The sequence below is a fragment of the Opisthocomus hoazin genome, chromosome 2 (assembly GCF_030867145.1).
Source record: "Opisthocomus hoazin isolate bOpiHoa1 chromosome 2, bOpiHoa1.hap1, whole genome shotgun sequence".
Taxonomy (NCBI): domain Eukaryota; kingdom Metazoa; phylum Chordata; class Aves; order Opisthocomiformes; family Opisthocomidae; genus Opisthocomus; species Opisthocomus hoazin.
This window is the reverse complement of record NC_134415.1, coordinates 3,101,524-3,118,251: the sequence shown is the minus strand read 5'-3', so window position 1 is coordinate 3,118,251 and position 16,728 is coordinate 3,101,524. Positions and strand designations below refer to the sequence as shown.

The 16,728-nt window shown below is 47.1% G+C and overlaps 1 protein-coding gene across 1 annotated transcript in view; it reads left to right on the top strand.

Moving 5' to 3' along the window:
• Positions 1-16,495, top strand: part of UNC93A (unc-93 homolog A) — a 29,507-nt gene extending 13,012 nt beyond the window's left edge. The window contains exons 6-10 of the mRNA XM_009944112.2: positions 2,263-2,388; positions 5,376-5,593; positions 6,814-6,949; positions 9,499-9,630; positions 15,959-16,495. Coding sequence (XP_009942414.2) covers positions 2,263-2,388; positions 5,376-5,593; positions 6,814-6,949; positions 9,499-9,630; positions 15,959-16,224 — 878 coding nt within the window. The 3' untranslated portion in view covers positions 16,225-16,495. The remainder of the gene's footprint in view (positions 1-2,262; positions 2,389-5,375; positions 5,594-6,813; positions 6,950-9,498; positions 9,631-15,958) is intronic.
• Positions 16,496-16,728: the final 233 nt, after the last annotated feature.

Sequence of the window (16,728 nt, the reverse complement as noted above, 5' to 3'; positions counted from 1 at the left end):
TGGATAGCAAGAGGTTACCTCTCTCCTCTTCCCTGGCTCAGTTAAAATGTCCTCTGGAGGGTATTCAAGTAGGTGTTAGGTTAAACCTAAATGTCAGGGAGCTGGCATCAGGTTTTAATCTTCGAATCCTTGGGTTTATGGCAAAGTAGTTGCCACAAGGTGTGATACCTAATTGTGCTTCCTTTAAACCCAAGCAACTATAGAAGAAACACCACCAAAGCAGAAGGCTAAAGGACCGTCCCAAGTGCAGCTGAGCCCCGCTGACCCGATCGCCGAGCCGCTCAAGGTCTCGGCAGGGAACGGCCGTTCTGCTTTCCTTGGCAGGGCAGAGGCTGCGATGCAGCTGTGGGGTCTGCACAGCCTGCAACCACTTCACTCTCCTCTGCCTCGCAGCACACATCATGTTAAGCGATGTTAATAAGAGCATTAAAATACTCTTTTTCTATCTTGTAAATCCTCTCCCAGTTTTACAGCTGAGGATGTTCCTCTAAATTCTAATGAAACTCTAACTTTTACTTATTTTTTATCAGTTCTATTGGATTTCAGGAAATGCTGTGCTCCTGGGAGGTCTGCTCTGAGCAGCTCTCAAAGCCAAAGGCCTTGCATGTCTTCACAACAGCGATGAGCAGTCATACTGTCAGCTTCCCAGCTGTGCCTTCCCAGTGAGACTCAGCTTTAATCTAGAGGGATCTTCTTGCAGGGGGGGAAGGGTCTCCAGGCACTCACTTCTTTTCCTCTCGTCTGCCAGTCCAGCAAAGATATCCACCCATATTCTCCATATACTTAAAATGTCTAATTTTACTGAGCAATCAGAAAGATATGGTATGTATCTGCAGAATCAAAATGCAGAACATTCAGACACGTACGTACTCTTGACATATTGGCTGCATCACTGCCTCCAGACACAGCCAGGCAAGCTCCGCCACGAGGTAATACTACAACAGAGACAGTAATCAGCGTAAATGAGCAGAGTCATCCTTCCTCCCTCGTCAGGGTGGCAGCCCTATTTCGAGAGGAACGGAGCAAACCCTGCCTTGCAGCCTCCGTGTCACCGATCGCATGCACATCTTCATCATCAGATGATGCATGAACAGATAACAAATATGTTTTACACACTTCCACACTTTACCAGTGTGACTCACCTTTTGCAGATGGTAATTTTGCTGAGGGTCTCTCTGTTCAAAACTGTAGCAGTGGCCACTGGCTATAACAAGGTAACGATTTTCTTTATGTTATTGTTTTATCTGATGTCGAACCTAAAGCTGTTTCTGAAGCTAGTTAAACGGCTGATTCACACTGCAGCAGCTTTGCTTGGAAGCAATGGGGAAAAACACACTCAAAGTAGTTATACAATAACTAATTAATTGAAAAATTACAGAACAAGTCCTGTTTAAGGAACCAGTCAAGGTACACTGTGCTGCCCTTTATTAAGCTTGGACCAATGACAAATTCTGCAATGAGAGCAGTGAAATAATTGCATGGTGTTTTGACCATCCCTCCTCACCACACAGCTTATTCAGGCTCGCACTTCGGGATGGTATTTTTTTCTTTAGAGAAAGGGCACGGGAGGAAGCGGGCACGGTGTCGTGGGGCAACGTGAGTACACGCATGTGCGTGGCTTTGACACGTGCCCAGCACAACACTGCTGGGACTGAACAAAGCAAAGGTCTCACTGCAAACCCCGCCAGACTGTTCTAGTTGCAAGTCTGCTCTCAACGAGTAATAAAGCCAGTAATAAAGTAATAAAACCAGGAAAAGAGGGTTTCTTGGAAGACTGCATTAGTGGGTAGTCATAATTTGAATTTATAAAATAAAAAGGTGTCTCGAGGTGGTTTCTGTTCCTGCAAAGTACACAGAAATTACCTGGAGAGGGCTAATGCTCTCTGGTTGTAAGAACTGAGGTCTGTCAGTTCAGCAGTGCTGTAAACTGAGGGACCTGCCTTGTGGGGTATTACGATTAAGAGCTATTGGAAATTTAAATACTGCAAACTGAGCTCCGATTCAGATTTCAGCCTCTGGCTTTAGTCCACGTCTCCGTGTAACCATCAATTCAGTGTTCTCTCTTGAGCAACTGTTTCTGCTAAACCAAATTTTTGTGTGTTAAACTGGGATTCTGAAGTTAAACATCTCTAATCAGGAAGGATTTCAAACCAGGACCAGTCACCAAGGGCTGGATTCCCTTCTCCTTATATCCTTACACAAAGTGTGCACTCATCTGATCTCTTCCTTGTCCTGCCTTTCTTTTGGTTCTTCTTGAATTAGCGGAAATCTCAGAAGAAAGCCTGGCATGCTGCGGAGCACATGACTGCGTGACTGACACCACGAACACCACTGGGTCAGCAGAACCCTCCAGCTCCTTAATCTACACTCTGCTGGGGACCTACACTGGTAAGTAACCCACACAGTCTTTAACGAGTATCACTGATGGGCAACCTACTACCTGTGAAAACTAGCGTGACATTGCAGATGAAGTTTCCAACTTTCTCCATCAATCCAATTTGCTAAAAGGAAATAGGATACACGAGAGCTGTAAGCAAACTCCTTCCTAAATAGTCTCAAACGCTTTGTGTCAGTGCCGTATCATTTCTACCTAAAGCAGCAAGACACTCTTTACACTTTTCACCTGGAATAAAGATGAAGCCCAGTACGGTGACCCCACCGTTCCACCCCAAGTCAGTGTTGTTCTACAGACTAGAATCAAAAGTCTGCCCACATTGTAATTGGAGGACTGCAGCAGCTTATCCAGTTATGCATGAGATGCTAGTTTTAAATTCTCTATCCTCCGGGTCAGCAACAGTGAACTAGTTACTGACGGCGTTGGGCAGATTTACATCTGCATGCAGAGGTCCAAGATGCTAAGAGCGGCCCAACTCACCAACTTCCAGTCATCTTGGGATGCCCATCAGAACAGGCTGGTGTCCCACCACATCTCAAACGGCTTTAGCACAAGAACTGTGCTGTAAGTAGAGGTGGACCTGAGCCACAGCTCCCAGAACATGCAATCACTTGGGAGGAGGTTTTTGGATCCCTGCTGAGATTTTACAGTTTCAGTCAATTCTCAGCTGTGATGCTTGAATTATAACACCTTAGTGTGAAAGGCGAAGGTAAAGAGCAGCACCAGGCAAATTGGCACGTCCCCGTTTAGTAACTACAGTTGCTATAGACCTTCATAGAACAGAATCATAGAATGGCTTGGGTTGGAAGGGACCTTAAAGATCATCTGCTTCCAACCCCCCTGCCATGAGCAGGGACATCTTCCACCAGACCAAGTCGCTCAGAGCTCTGTCCAAGCTGGCCTTGAACCCTGCCAGGGATACTTCCTTGCATAAGGCCAGAAAGGAATCAAAACCAGCAAAGGCTGATGCCATCAAAAATCAGAAAGCCAGAGACAGATACGCTAAGATCCATTCAGTGAGGAAAGTTCAAAAAGGATCCGACTCAAAACAAGTTCTTCTCTGGATAAAGGGGAAGCATCTGGCAAGGCAATATCTCACCTTAGCTCTGTTACAATATCTTTGCGGTCTCTGCACACCAATGCACTCTCTATGCTGAGGCAGATGCACAAAATTTGTCATATGCTCAGACAGAGAGTGTGTGACCTGGTCAGAGCCAGCCTTCACCGGACAAGTGCATCACAGCAAACCCTCCCTCCTTCCCCAACCTCCAGCCCTATCTGGTGAGAAAACGCCCAGAATATCCCCCCACTTCCCTTTGGAGCGTGCTGGAGCTGATGCCTTTCTGCTAAAGGCAGGCTTGGCTCGCAAGTTGAAATTTAAATTTGATGACTAACATATACAGCACTCCCTTAGGCTTTGCTCATGCAAAATTAATGCAGCCCTGCTGTCTACTGACCTCACGTCAGTGAGGTTTCATTTTTCTTTTAAGCTCTTAATAAAAGATATGTCTTCTCCTACCTCGAGGGAAACCAAATAGTTAAATACTTCATTCACAGACTTTTTTTTTAGATGTCTCCTCTATTTGGTTGCTGAATATGTATTTTGCCCAGCTTGGATGGAGACAGTAACAGAAACGTCTTCTGTTGCTTAGTTTTTCTCGAGGACTGTGGATGTTCCTATTTACGTTCATACCAACCACTATTAAGCCATGCAGTTACTTATCTGCTGTAACTGCTCTTGATTCATTTGACATATTAGTTAGAATAATTGCCCTGTAAGTGTGGGTGTCCTGCTCTCGCCCATATAAGTCCTGCAATCAGCCCACGAGCACTAACGGTCCCTGGCAGGGCCGACAACAACTTACACCGTGAAGGGTTTACAGCTCAGCCACGGTGGAGAACCAGGACACTGGAGAATACAATTTCATTCTAGGAGACATGGACGAGAAATAATAAGCAATAAAAAACTGATGGCAGCTTACTGTAAATCTGCTAATATATTTGGACATTAAAAGTTCACAGAAAAGAGCGCGCTCCTGCACAGTAACACAGCAGCACGTTAAACAGGCAACGTGGATGGGAAGAGGTGTCTGGTTTTCCTCTTACCCTGAACTCCACGTGTTTCCACGGATGGATTTCAAGTCAGCATAAGTAAGGGAGGAAACATAATCACACCTTGCATCCATAACAAACAATCAGTTGTGAATCTGTGGCTGCTTCATGCATATTATGAGCCACAGTTATCTCCTCGATAACGTGAAAAGAATCGTATTGATTCACTCCACAAGCACCAAACCCAGACCGATATACACACGATCATTTTCTGATTAACTGCCCCATGTATTCTTTCATATGCTGCTTCTGCTAGGAAATCATAGGTTCAAAGCTGTAATTTCCATCTTTTTCAAGTGACCCAGAGTTGCTCACTACCACCTTTAAAATAGCACATATTTCATGGTCAAAGCACGGCTCCGAGCTGACCGAAAAAAGAGAAAAGAAAAAAGCAATATATACTGGGATGCAAGACAGCACTTCTACTTGCAGCCCTTTATTTTTCTTTCCATGTGTTTGAAGGAACATCCCCCTAGCCATGAAAACCTTGGCACTGGGAGTGAGTATTCCTCTCTCGTGTTGATGTGAAGCCTTTTGATAACTCCCGAGGGAGCCGTTCCTGGCCGGCTCCCGTCCCCGCGAGCCCCGGCTTGCCCTGGAAGGCTGAGCCATCGCCCTCGGCGGCCGTGCACAGCTCAGCCGAGGGGATTTGCGACGCGCGCAGCTGCGTGCAGAAGATGTGAACGTAGATGGGGCCGCCTTGTTTACACAGAAATGGCCTTTACACCGCAGCGGAATCGGAGGCGTCTGCCAAAACATCCCACAGAGAGCTAAGCACTAAGTCAGAACAATAACAGCAGCAAGCGACTTCCCATCATTCTTCCAGCGTTCCTCATTCTTTCATGAACTTTTTGTTTTGTTTTTGCAGCTAGTGGTGTGCTAGCTGTGTTGCTGATTGTTGTATTTCTGGACCAGATCAAATCTGAGCAAGCAGAGACTGAGAAAGAAATACTAGAGGCACCATCCTTTTGGTCTACGTTCCTAGCAACTTTCAAGCATCTTAAAGATAAAAGACAGTGTCTTCTAATCCCTCTGACAATGTACAGTGGGCTTGAACAGGGATTTCTTTCTGGTGACTACACAAAGGTGTGGAGGACAATGAAAATCTGTTTCTGTCTGTTTTTTGTGCTTTTGTGTGCTACTATCGCATCTGACCTATATTTACTGGTTAAATGAAGATGTTCTCAATGGCGATTTGTGGCTTGCTAAACTACTGCTTACTTCTGCTTGAATGAACTCTGAGTGACATCTTCAAACAGGAGAGGCCAGCAGTAAATATGTCCCTTGGAATCGCCTCAAAAAGAAAGCTGTAGAGAGCTTAACTCACCAGTGGAGGCCACAGCAGAGAGCTACAGGTTCAAACTCTTCAGCTTGTTGTAAATAACAAACTGGGAGGAAAGCCAGAAGTCTGCAAAGCTTTTATATCTTCCTTCCTTCTGGTTTCCCTAGAGTTTGTATAAGTGCAAGTCAGCACACTTACCACATATTTTATTTTGAGAACCTTTACGGTAAGAGGACAAACCCTCAGCGTGGCTGGTTGAAAGGCCTCACCAGTCACCAGTGCAACGGGGCCAAACCCTGAAATGATCAAAACCACCTCTGCTCCTCAGGTTCCTCTACAAACCTCACAGAATCACAGAATCACAGAATCACAGAATAGTAGGGGTTGGAAGGGACCTCTGTGGGTCATCTAGCCCAACCCTCCTGCCAAAGCAAACCCACAGCAGGTGTGATCTCCAGCCATTCCTTGAGAAAGCCTCCAAAGAAAGGGGGCCAAACTTCCTGAGCTGCCGATTTGACACGTACGCTTTCAAACCTTGCACATAAGCAGACGGAAGAGTGCACTTGCTGCTGAGTTTGAATGGATTGAAAGGGGCACTCACTCGGTGGCCGTCTCCATGGGCTGTACGCTCTTATAGGCGAGGTTCTCTTCATTTCTTGGGAGATGCTCTGTAATGTCCGTGGTGACGACTGTCAATTTGCACCTCTTGGGCTGTGAGGGGAAGGGTAGAAAATTCCTAATGCCACTCCCAGGAGTTTTATTTGCATAGTGAGCAGTGCTCCGATTTCTTCTGCTTGCTACCGCTCTGTTTGCATGGCATCCGTCCCATGGGGAACTGGGTTAGGAATATTGCTGCTGAAGGCCAACTGTGTCAGTACGCCAGGGACTTGTCAGCAAACTCTGTAGCTGTGCTCCTTTGATCTCATCTATGCTGGCTATTTATCAAATACTCAGGCTAAGACCCTTGAACTTTAGTGGCATATTTTCACTGAAGAAAACGTGTCACCACTGTCTTCTCTTCCAGGCATACGTGACCTGTGCCCTGGGGATACATTACGTTGGTTACGCAATGATCTGCTTTTCAGCTGTAAATTCCCTCTGCTCTCTGCTCTTTGGAAAGATCTCTCAGTTCACGGGTAGAAAACTTCTATTTGCATTAGGTATGTAAACATCATCTAAAGGACTGATCACCTCATGTAACGTTACCAAATCCAAAGCTCCCTCCTTTGCATGCACTACAAAGGGAGAGCTCCCTGTAAACTGTCAATTAAAACCAAAGTTAATCTAGAAGAAAACTTAGAATCACAGAATCATAGAATCATTAAGGTTGGAAAAGACCTCTAAGATCTAGTCCAACCACCAACCCATCACCACCATGCCTGCTAAACCATGTGCCAAAGTGCCACATCCACACATTTTTTGAACCCCTCCAGGGATAGGGACTCCACCACTGCCCTGGGCAGCCTGGTGCAATGCCTGACCACTCTTTCAGTAAAGAAATTTTTCCTAATATCCAGTCTAAACCTCCTCTGATGCAACTTGAGGCCACTTCATGAGAAGAGAGGCAGCACAGTTAACCACTGTATTGAGGTCATTGCCTCACATCACTTTGCTGGTGTCATAGTCCACCCTGCTTTTGAGGGCACTGTCTACTCAGAAAGTGCCCTACAGCTCTGATGCTTCACACCCCTCATGCAACCAGTGACAAATGATCTTACAGCACAGATGTTGAGGCCTACATTATACCTGAGAAGGATTCCTCCATTGAGGTGAAACCTCAACACCTTTATGGAGTGAAAGCAACTGCGAACCTCGTGAGATACACTGTTGATTTGAGTCTTGGGGATTGGCGAACTTGGAATTTAAGCAATCAGTCTAGGAATTTCAGGAAAATTTTTAAAGTTTGGCCTGGTGTCCTTCACACTATTTGCGCTACAGGGAGAAAATGTAAGAGAGTCATATGCCAGTGTGCACCAGTACAGGCTTGGGACGGACCTGCTGGAGTGCAGCTCTGCGGAGAGGGACCTGGGTGTCCTGGTGGACGACAGGTTAACCATGAGCCAGCAGTGTGCCCTGGCTGCCAAGAAGGCCAATGGGATCCTGGGGTGCATCAAGAAGAGTGTGGCCAGCAGGTTGAGGGAGGTTCTCCTTCCCCTCTACACTGCCCTGGTGAGGCCCCATCTGGAGTACTGTGTCCAGTTCTGGGCTCCCCAGTTCAAGAAAGATGAGGAGCTACTGGAGAGAGTCCAGCGGAGGGCTACGAGGATGATGAGGGGACTGGAACACCTCGCCTGTGAGGAGAGGCTGAGGGAGCTGGGCTTGTTCAGCCTGGAGAAGAGAAGGCTGCGAGGGGACCTAATAAATGCTTATAAATATCTGAAGGGTGGGTGTCAGGAGGATGGGGCCAAGCTCTTTTCAGTGGTGCCCAGTGACAGGACAAGGGGCAATGGGCACAAACTGAGGCACAGGAAGTTCCGTCTGAACATGAGGAAGAACTTCTTCCCTCTGAGGGTGACGGAGCCCTGGCCCAGGCTGCCCAGGGAGGTTGTGGAGTTTCCTTCTCTGGAGATATTCAAGACCCGCCTGGACAAGGTCCTGTGCAGCTTGCTGTAGGTGACCCTGCTTCAGCAGGAGGGTTGGACTAGATGACCCACAGTGGTCCCTTCCAACCCCTACTATTCTGTGATTCTGTGATTCTGTGTCAGGCTAGAATAACTTGAGGGCCTCTGTAGGGGTCAGTAATTTCCAAGTTGGCACAAGAAACGTTCCTCTACAGAGAATGCTGTTCCAATGAGTAACAGAGTAACGGAGGCAGAAAAATGCCATGAAATATTTCATCTGTGTCCCCATATCCACTAAGGTATTCATGCTGAAGGGTACTGGTAGCTTACTTCCACTACACAGTAACCTGCATTATTAGAAACTTCACTGACCGAGTCAATGTGCATCTAGACATTCCAGGCATTTCCTCCACAGGAAATTTTCAACCTGGGCAAGGAAGAAGGAATTTAGAGTCCTTTATGCTACAGTCACTAGTTCGGAGATTCTTCTGTACGTGTCTGTCCCAGGCACATGTCTCACTCTGTGAAACTAATTTTTGATTTTAACCAATCCCAGACAATAATAATAAAATCTCATATAGGGTCAGTATTGTAAGACCTCTGAACCTTTTGGTTCTGTCTAATGGTCTTTGTCCTCAGCTTGTAAAGGTGCTCCTGTGGGGGGAGGAATCAGTGACTCTTTTGCATTCTGCTTTTAGAAAGAAAGAGAAAAACCACTGAACCCTCCAGATGTCCTTAACTGTCTCCTCTGGCCCTGAGAGGAAGCCTGCCCTTGAGGACTAGGTCAGAAGAGCAGAAGGGTGCTTGCTCTCCCTTCCCACATGCCTCACATGGTGACTGCAAGCCTTTCAGCAGCCCTTTCTCCTGCTCAGCAGCAGTCCTTGTCCTCGGGCTGACAGCCATATCAGCACCAAGGGTCTCTCAGCTCAGGACATCACTCAGAATTATTAATTGAAGCCTGCCAAAGGACTGCATTGTCTTGTATTTGACGTGATATCAACTCAGTCAGTGCAAATCTCAGGGAACCAGCAAGATTTGCAGACTACCTTGTGCTCTAGTTGGGGGAAGAAATTGGAAGTTTTATCTACCACTATCTGTCCTGTCTGTAATAGCCTTTATATTTCTCTTCTTTCTTTGCAAACCAACAGCCGCAGTTACGAACACCGCCTGTATAATAGCACTGCTGCTGTGGAAACCCCATTCTAAGCAGCTCGCTGTGTTTTTCGTATTCCCTGCTCTTTGGGGCCTGGCTGATGCCATTTGGCAGACACAAACTAATGGTAAGTCCATTCATGAAATGAATTCTATTGAGATACAAAAAATCTACAACTCTCTATTTATAAAACAACATTTGCATAAAAATAATAATGGGCTCAAGACAGCATCTAAAAGAAATGTGTTAGCTCATTGGAAAGTAGAGGAAATAAGAACAAGTTGGGAATAAGAAAGTAAAATACTCATTAAACAAATCTTTCCAAGATGAAGGGAGAAGAACACTGCAGAAGATGCTAACAGATATTCGGAATAAATATTCTGGAGGAGTATAAATATTTCAAAGAAAATAAGAAAACTCAGAAGAATGATGCATTCAGTCTGTCTTTTGCAATAAAGGAGAGCACTCTGGATATAATTCAACTCAAAGCTCAGCAACAAAAGCAGCAGCAAATTGGCTGTTAGGAGTCATTGCGAAAAAATTGAAGGAGAAAATCACAGAGAGCAACATTATGCAACCAAGTAAATCCCTGCAGTTCTGATCTGCTCCATTTCGAAAACCATAATCAAACGTGATAAGGCATACGAAGGCAATAAAATGGAGCAGAGTCATGGGAGACTTCCACTTCAAGGAAGACTAAAAAACTAGAACACTTTGGCCTGAACAAGTATAAGTAAGGAAAGCAGTCAGTAAGATCAGGAATAGTATGGTGAAGGTGATTAGAAAATTCACTGTTTCTCTTAATAACAGAACCAGTTGCACCAAATAAAGTTATCAGGCAGCAGGCTTTATAGAAACCAGAAGAAATGCTTTTTTCACACAATGCATAATCAAAGCATGGAATTCATTGCCAAAAATGTCAATGTTTGTAAGCCAGAATTAGATCACTTCAGAGGAGCATGTTCTTGGGGGGCTATTGAAGCCTGGTGGTCCAGAGGACATCTCCAACTCTGAAAGTCCTTATGTCTTTGACTGACGCAGTCAGGAGGGCCTTGGGGGGAAAAAATCACCGTATACTTGCCTCATTTCTCACAGTCTTATCCTAGGAGTCTGTTACTGGAAGTATACCGTTGGACTTCTTACCTAATGCATTACGGTTGCTTTTATAATCTTATCTGTTCTCCTGCATTGTGATGCAGCTCAATTACTACGTACTGACAGTCCAGATAATGAGCTGAATCAAACCGACTTCCGTGAGCTAGTATGTAAACGTATCCCTCAATCAAAACTAGAAGAAGCTCTCTTACAGAGAGCAAAGACAGATTTTAAAGTGCTGGAGAGGTCAAGAAAGAGCTCCAGTCTGTGATGACTTGAAGTCAGGTCTGCTAATCACTGTCAGTCACGCTCTTTTTAAATCAGTGCCATAGCCTGTGTCAGTAAGAAATTACATGCTCTCCCACCTGCTCCCACATTTTGCCTCTTATTTCATGGATATTGTTTTCCTCGATCTCAAATTCATATTTGGCAGACGCCACATGCATGCGACAGCACTAGCTCATCTGGACCCATGTCAGGTCACGTGTCTTGGCCTCCATCCCTCTGGTCCCTCTGGTTGCTTCAGTAGCTTAGATGATTCCCCCCACTAGACAAATTGTCATGTTCCTCCCGGAGAGCCAAAGTGAGAACACCACAGTCCTCTGCCCGGCGCTGAGAGCGATCTCCTTGCCAGGACGTGTAGAGTCCCCCCTCTACACACAGAGAAGTGACCACCCAGACTTCTGTGTCCCCCCAGCAGCTCCAGCTCACATCCCTTAGAGGAGAGCTAATACATACACCGTGACACCCTCGCATCTTCTCTCATCCCAACCCACAGCCTTGTGCCTTCGGTACAATTTGAAACCAGTGCTTTCATTCTTCAGGTTCATGGTAGGACAACAGTGAGGGTCTGGTCTCTTCGAAGTAAAGCTGTTCATTCATCTCCTGCTTCTTCTGCTACAGTCTTCCTGACTGTTCATCAGGCTCCTTCCCAACACTCTTGAGAGCCGTATCTTTGGGATAAAGGACCTGCCCTTTACCCTGATTGTCTCTTTTCCAGAAAGCCTTGCCCTCAGACACTTGGCTTCTTTCACAATCACAGGAGGGCTGAGGTTGGAAGGGACCTCTGGAGATCATCTAGTCCAACCTCCCCTGCTCAAGCGGGGCCACCCAAAGCCAGTTACCCAGGACAATGTCCCATCAGCTTTTGAATATCTCCAGGGAGGGAGACTCCACAGCCTCCCTGGGCAACCCATGTCAACGTTGTCACCCTCACAGTAAAAAACAGCATTTCCTGATGTTCAGAGGGAACCTCCTGTGCTTGAGTTTGTGCCACTCAACCCTTGTCCTGTCACTGGACACCAGTGAAAAGACCCCGGCTCCATCCTTTTCAGGTACTTATAAACATTTGAGATGTCTTTTGAGAGCCACCTCCTTAGAAAGGTCCCTGCATGCCTGACGAAGAGGCAGCTGGTGCCCTCGTTAGGAAAAGGGGTAAGTACAGAGGACCTCAGTGTCAGCGAGGCGGCTGGCTGCAGTTTCCAACCCCCCAATGAGGCACAGACGGTGGACACAGCTTTGTGGTTACCTGATGGCTAGTGAGCTCTGCAGCAGGACTGACCTCTATCACAGCACTGCAAGATGCCATCTCCACCCCCAGATCTCTGCAGGATACTTGTGAAAATTTCACGTTTGTGTTAGCTGGGGAAAAAACCAAAAGTTCCTTATGTTCCTATGCACCATCTTCAGCTGTTCCACAGCTCCCAGTTATAAAATTATACAGAGTTTGCCTTGTCACGTTGTCACCCTGAAACACCGAGTGATGTGGATCCATCGAGTGTGGAGTCTCCTTCTCTGGAGATATTCAAGACCCCCCTGGACAAGGTCCTGTGCAGCCTGTTCTGGGTGACCCTGCTTTGGCAGGGGGTTGGGCTGGGGGATCCCCAGAGGGCCCTGCCAGCCCCTGCCAGGCTGGGATTCTGTGTGATTCTGTGACATGAAACCTTAACAGAGAAGTGCGGTGGCATTACTCCATAATGCTGCCTCCCAGAAGAGGATCTTCTGTTTGACATACCCATTTAGGACTCTTCTCCCCTTCATCAGTTTTATACAGATATACATCACATGAGAAATTCCCAGCTCCAAAGTCCATGAGGCGAGATAGGACCACTAAAGCAGCACTGGGGACTGAGGTTTGTGGCCGTTCCTTTGGCAAGATCCCATGACTGCTGCCTGGGCCTCAGTCGATGAACCACTGAATAAATACTGTGCCACATACGTCTGGCATTTTATGGTAAAGGAAGCCATCTTGCGCTGGTCTGCTGTGGACAGGCAATGCTGGAGTTCCCACCAGAAGATACAGAGGCTCACAGTAGATGAGTCGCTTCACAATCACAGAATGTTTGGGGTTGGAAGGGACCTCTGTGGGTCACCCAGTCCAACCCTCTGCCGAAGCAGGGTCACCCAGAGCAGGCTGCACAGCACCGCGTCCAGGTGGGTCTTGAATATCTCCAGAGAAGGAGACTCCACAGCTTCATCTTCTAAAGGTTTCCTAACATGTTTGTGTACGCGTGTGGACACTCCGTTATTTCCAGCGAAAGCTGCTCCATTTCAGGGTGTGTAGTGCCCTCTCTTCTCTAACCTGAACGCAGATGCTGTTTCTACCCCCCGGCAACATCTGCGCTTGGGGCATAACAATTGTGTAGCACAGAGCTATCGGTTAGACCACAGTAAAATAAAGTTCTTTCCGGGCTGATGTGCATCTTTAGCAAGGATAGAAATCAGTCTGGAAAGTTTATAAACCTGGACTCAGATGGTTTCCAGCAGTCCTGTTACATACCCACGCCTGCCAGAACCAGGGGAAGCAGAAGGGAAACGGGCAGTGGTGAACAGGGAGGATCATTTCCACAAAGGGAGCGGCAAGAATTCAGAGCAAGAATTCAAAATAGTGAGGGAAAACAGGTACCAGCTGAAAGCCAGAATCTTTACATGTCAGAAACCTTCCTCTGTTAAATTCTCCTTATTAATCCCTTTTCAGAAGACAATACAAGGCATATCAGCAAAGTTATATGAACAGCTCGCACTTGTTCATTTATTAGGCAAAAGTGTGAAGGATTAGCAAATAACTCATACTCCACTCCACTCCAGCAGTTTAATGAACTAAGTACATCTTGTGATGCACTCACCCAGGATTTCCATCATCTCTAAATTGAATTATTCAGTAAATGTCCTCCTGTAGTCATAAGGAAGCAACGAATTTTTACATACTGATGATGTCTCCCCCGTCTTCACAAAGCTGAAGGGCTACTTGAGCCTACCCAGACGTCTACAGAACTTTGTACTCTTCTGTACCTTTTGGCTGAAAGCGCATACTTCGAACAGATCTGTTGTTAGACAGAAAAGAGGATGAGAAGAGTCACAGAATCACAGAATCACAGAATGGTTGGGGTTGGCAGGGACCTCTGTGGGTCACCCAGTCCAACCCCCTGCCCAAGCAGGGTCACCCAGAGCAGGCTGCACAGCACCGCGTCCAGGAGGGTTTGGAATATCTCCAGAGAAGGAGACTCCACAGCCTCCCTGGGCAGCCTGGGCCAGGGCTCCGTCACCCTCAGAGGGAAGAAGTTCTTCCTCCTGTTCAGCTGGAACTTCCTCTGCTTCAGTTTGTGCCCGTTGCCCCTTGTCCTGTCTCTGGGCACCACTGGAAAGAGTCTGGCCCCATCCTCCTGACACCCACCCTGCAGATATTTAGAGGCATTTCTAAGGTCCCCTCGCAGCCTTCTCTTCTCCAGGCTGAACAAGCCCAGCTCCCTCAGGCTCTCCTCGTAGAAGAGATGCTCCAGTCCCCTCATCATCCTCGTAGCTCTCCGCTGGACTCTCTCCAGTAGTTCCTCATCTTTCTTGAACTGGGGAGCCCAGCACTGGCCACAGCACTGCAGATGGGGCCTCACCAGGGCAGAGCAGAGGAGGAGGAGAACCTCCCTCGACCTGCTGGCCACACACTTCTTAATGGACCCCAGGATCCCATTGGCCTTCTTGGCAACCAGGGCACACTGCTGGCTCATGGTCAACCTGTCACCCACCAGGACACCCAGGTCCCTCTTCGCAGAGCTGCTCTCCAGCAGCTCCGCCCCAGCCTGTACTGGTGCCTGGGGTTGTTCCTCCCCAGGTGCAGGACCCTGCACTTGCCCTTGTTGAACCTCATCAGGTTCCTCAGTCAAGGTTCACCACATTTGTCCCCTTCCCTCCCTGCACACCACAGCTGAGTCAGTGGAAACACCCACTTCTTTATCACCACCGACGCCAGCTCAGCACCCAGAGGAAAGCAAACTCTCTCCCCATCCCTGCGTGCCCACCCAGTCCGAGCCGGAGGCCGGGAAACCCTTCCTGACTCCCAGCTGTGGGTGTGCTGAGCTGGCTGAGCTCAGCGGGAGCTTCCCTGTGAACACAGCTGCGTTAGGACGATCCGTTTGACTCGGTCTCTACCTCGAGCAAGTTTTCCAGTTGCTGCCCAGAGGTTCTGTCTGCAGCAAGGATATTCTTTTTGCCAACCCATCCGGGAGCTGAAAATTTGAAAACCTGGTTATCTCAGAGAGGCAAATCTCCTTCGCGTATTAAATCTGAGCCCAGTTGTAGTGCTCTCTGCGACTTTCTGATTCAAGTGTTTCGGGTCAGTTTGTTTCTCTTCACTTGGCACGTATGAACAGCACACACCTCTGCCGTTGGCCACGCTGTGCGGGCCTCACCTGGGGCTGCCCAAGGCCAAGTTCTTGTGAAAACAAGGGACCTGCATTTTACATCAACAGTCTCTGCATGTTCTTAGGCGGGTGAAAGAAACGGTTTGCAGAACAGGCTGACAGTGCATGCAGGGTCCATGCAGGTTCCCCACTGAAGGGGTGAAGGATGGCAGCAGGGAGGTCCCTACAGTTGTTTGATCCTTTCTGCCTTACACTGAAAGAGCAACTGGGTCCTTCAGCACCGTGTCCCTAGACAAAACTGCCTGTCCTTCAAAGCCTGTAAGGATTTGGCATATCCCTATCAATAGTTATACGTGGAGACTTGGCAGCATCAAGGGCCGTTCCCCTTACTTGTCAGTGCAAGAACTTTCCCTTTTGCAGCTGATAAACTGAAAAATACACTTCCTGTCATCCCACTTCAACAGAGCCCATCCTTTCTTCCTTCCTTCCTCCAATTTTCTTTCCCTTTTTCTCTGATACTCTATATTTTGTCATTTCTACTCTGTTACTTCACTTTTCACAGTCCCTGGGAGTGCAAAATTCTTTTAAGACAAAGCTTGTATTTTCCTCTCTCTGACATTTAGGAAGGAGGGTCTGTCTTCCCCATTGGGGCCTATTCATTCCCTTTGCAGAAGATACATGGTTTCAGACTTCATCTTCACAAGCCGTGTCTCTCCTTCCTTCTAGGACTCTATGGCGTTTTATTCGAGAAGCACAAGGAGGCTGCCTTTGCCAATTACCGTCTCTGGGAATCATTAGGATTCGTCATTGCTTTTGGTTACAGCACCAAACTGCAAGTCTACATCAAACTGTACATTTTATTGTCTGTGCTTGTGCTGTCTATGGTGATGTATGGAGCAGCTGAATATCTTGAAGCCAAGAGCTCCCCTGGGACCCCTACTGCGACAAAGGATGAAAATGCAGGACCCATCACCCAGGAGACACACATGTAACCCAACAGGGTCAGAGTGACGGAGGCAAAGAGAACTGACCGGCTCCTGCAGGCATCTCCCCAAGGGTGTCCCAACGTGTACTGTCTCCAGAAAGGTGGTAAAGGAACAGATTTCAACGCCAGTATAATGCAAATGTCTTAGGAGTAAAAATCTCTTTTGACATTTTAGCTTTACAAGGGGAGATTATCTGGCTTCACCCTTTCATAAGCATGACCAGCTAAATCTTTTCTCTTTTTTTTAATTAATAAATTCTTCATAAATGTAAACAATACTCTTAAAGTCCTCACATTTTTATGTGTGTGGATCAGACCTACTATCACAGCTTTACAACCAAACCTGAAGCACCCACATACAAAAACAGGAGGTGACAGTCACTGAGGTTGCTCAGCTGGCTGCAGACAACACACATGTCACGGCACCACTAATTACAAAGATTTAGATTGTTCTTAACCTGCATTCTTTATCACTTGCTGTAAATAGCATCACAATATAAACTGGCTATAT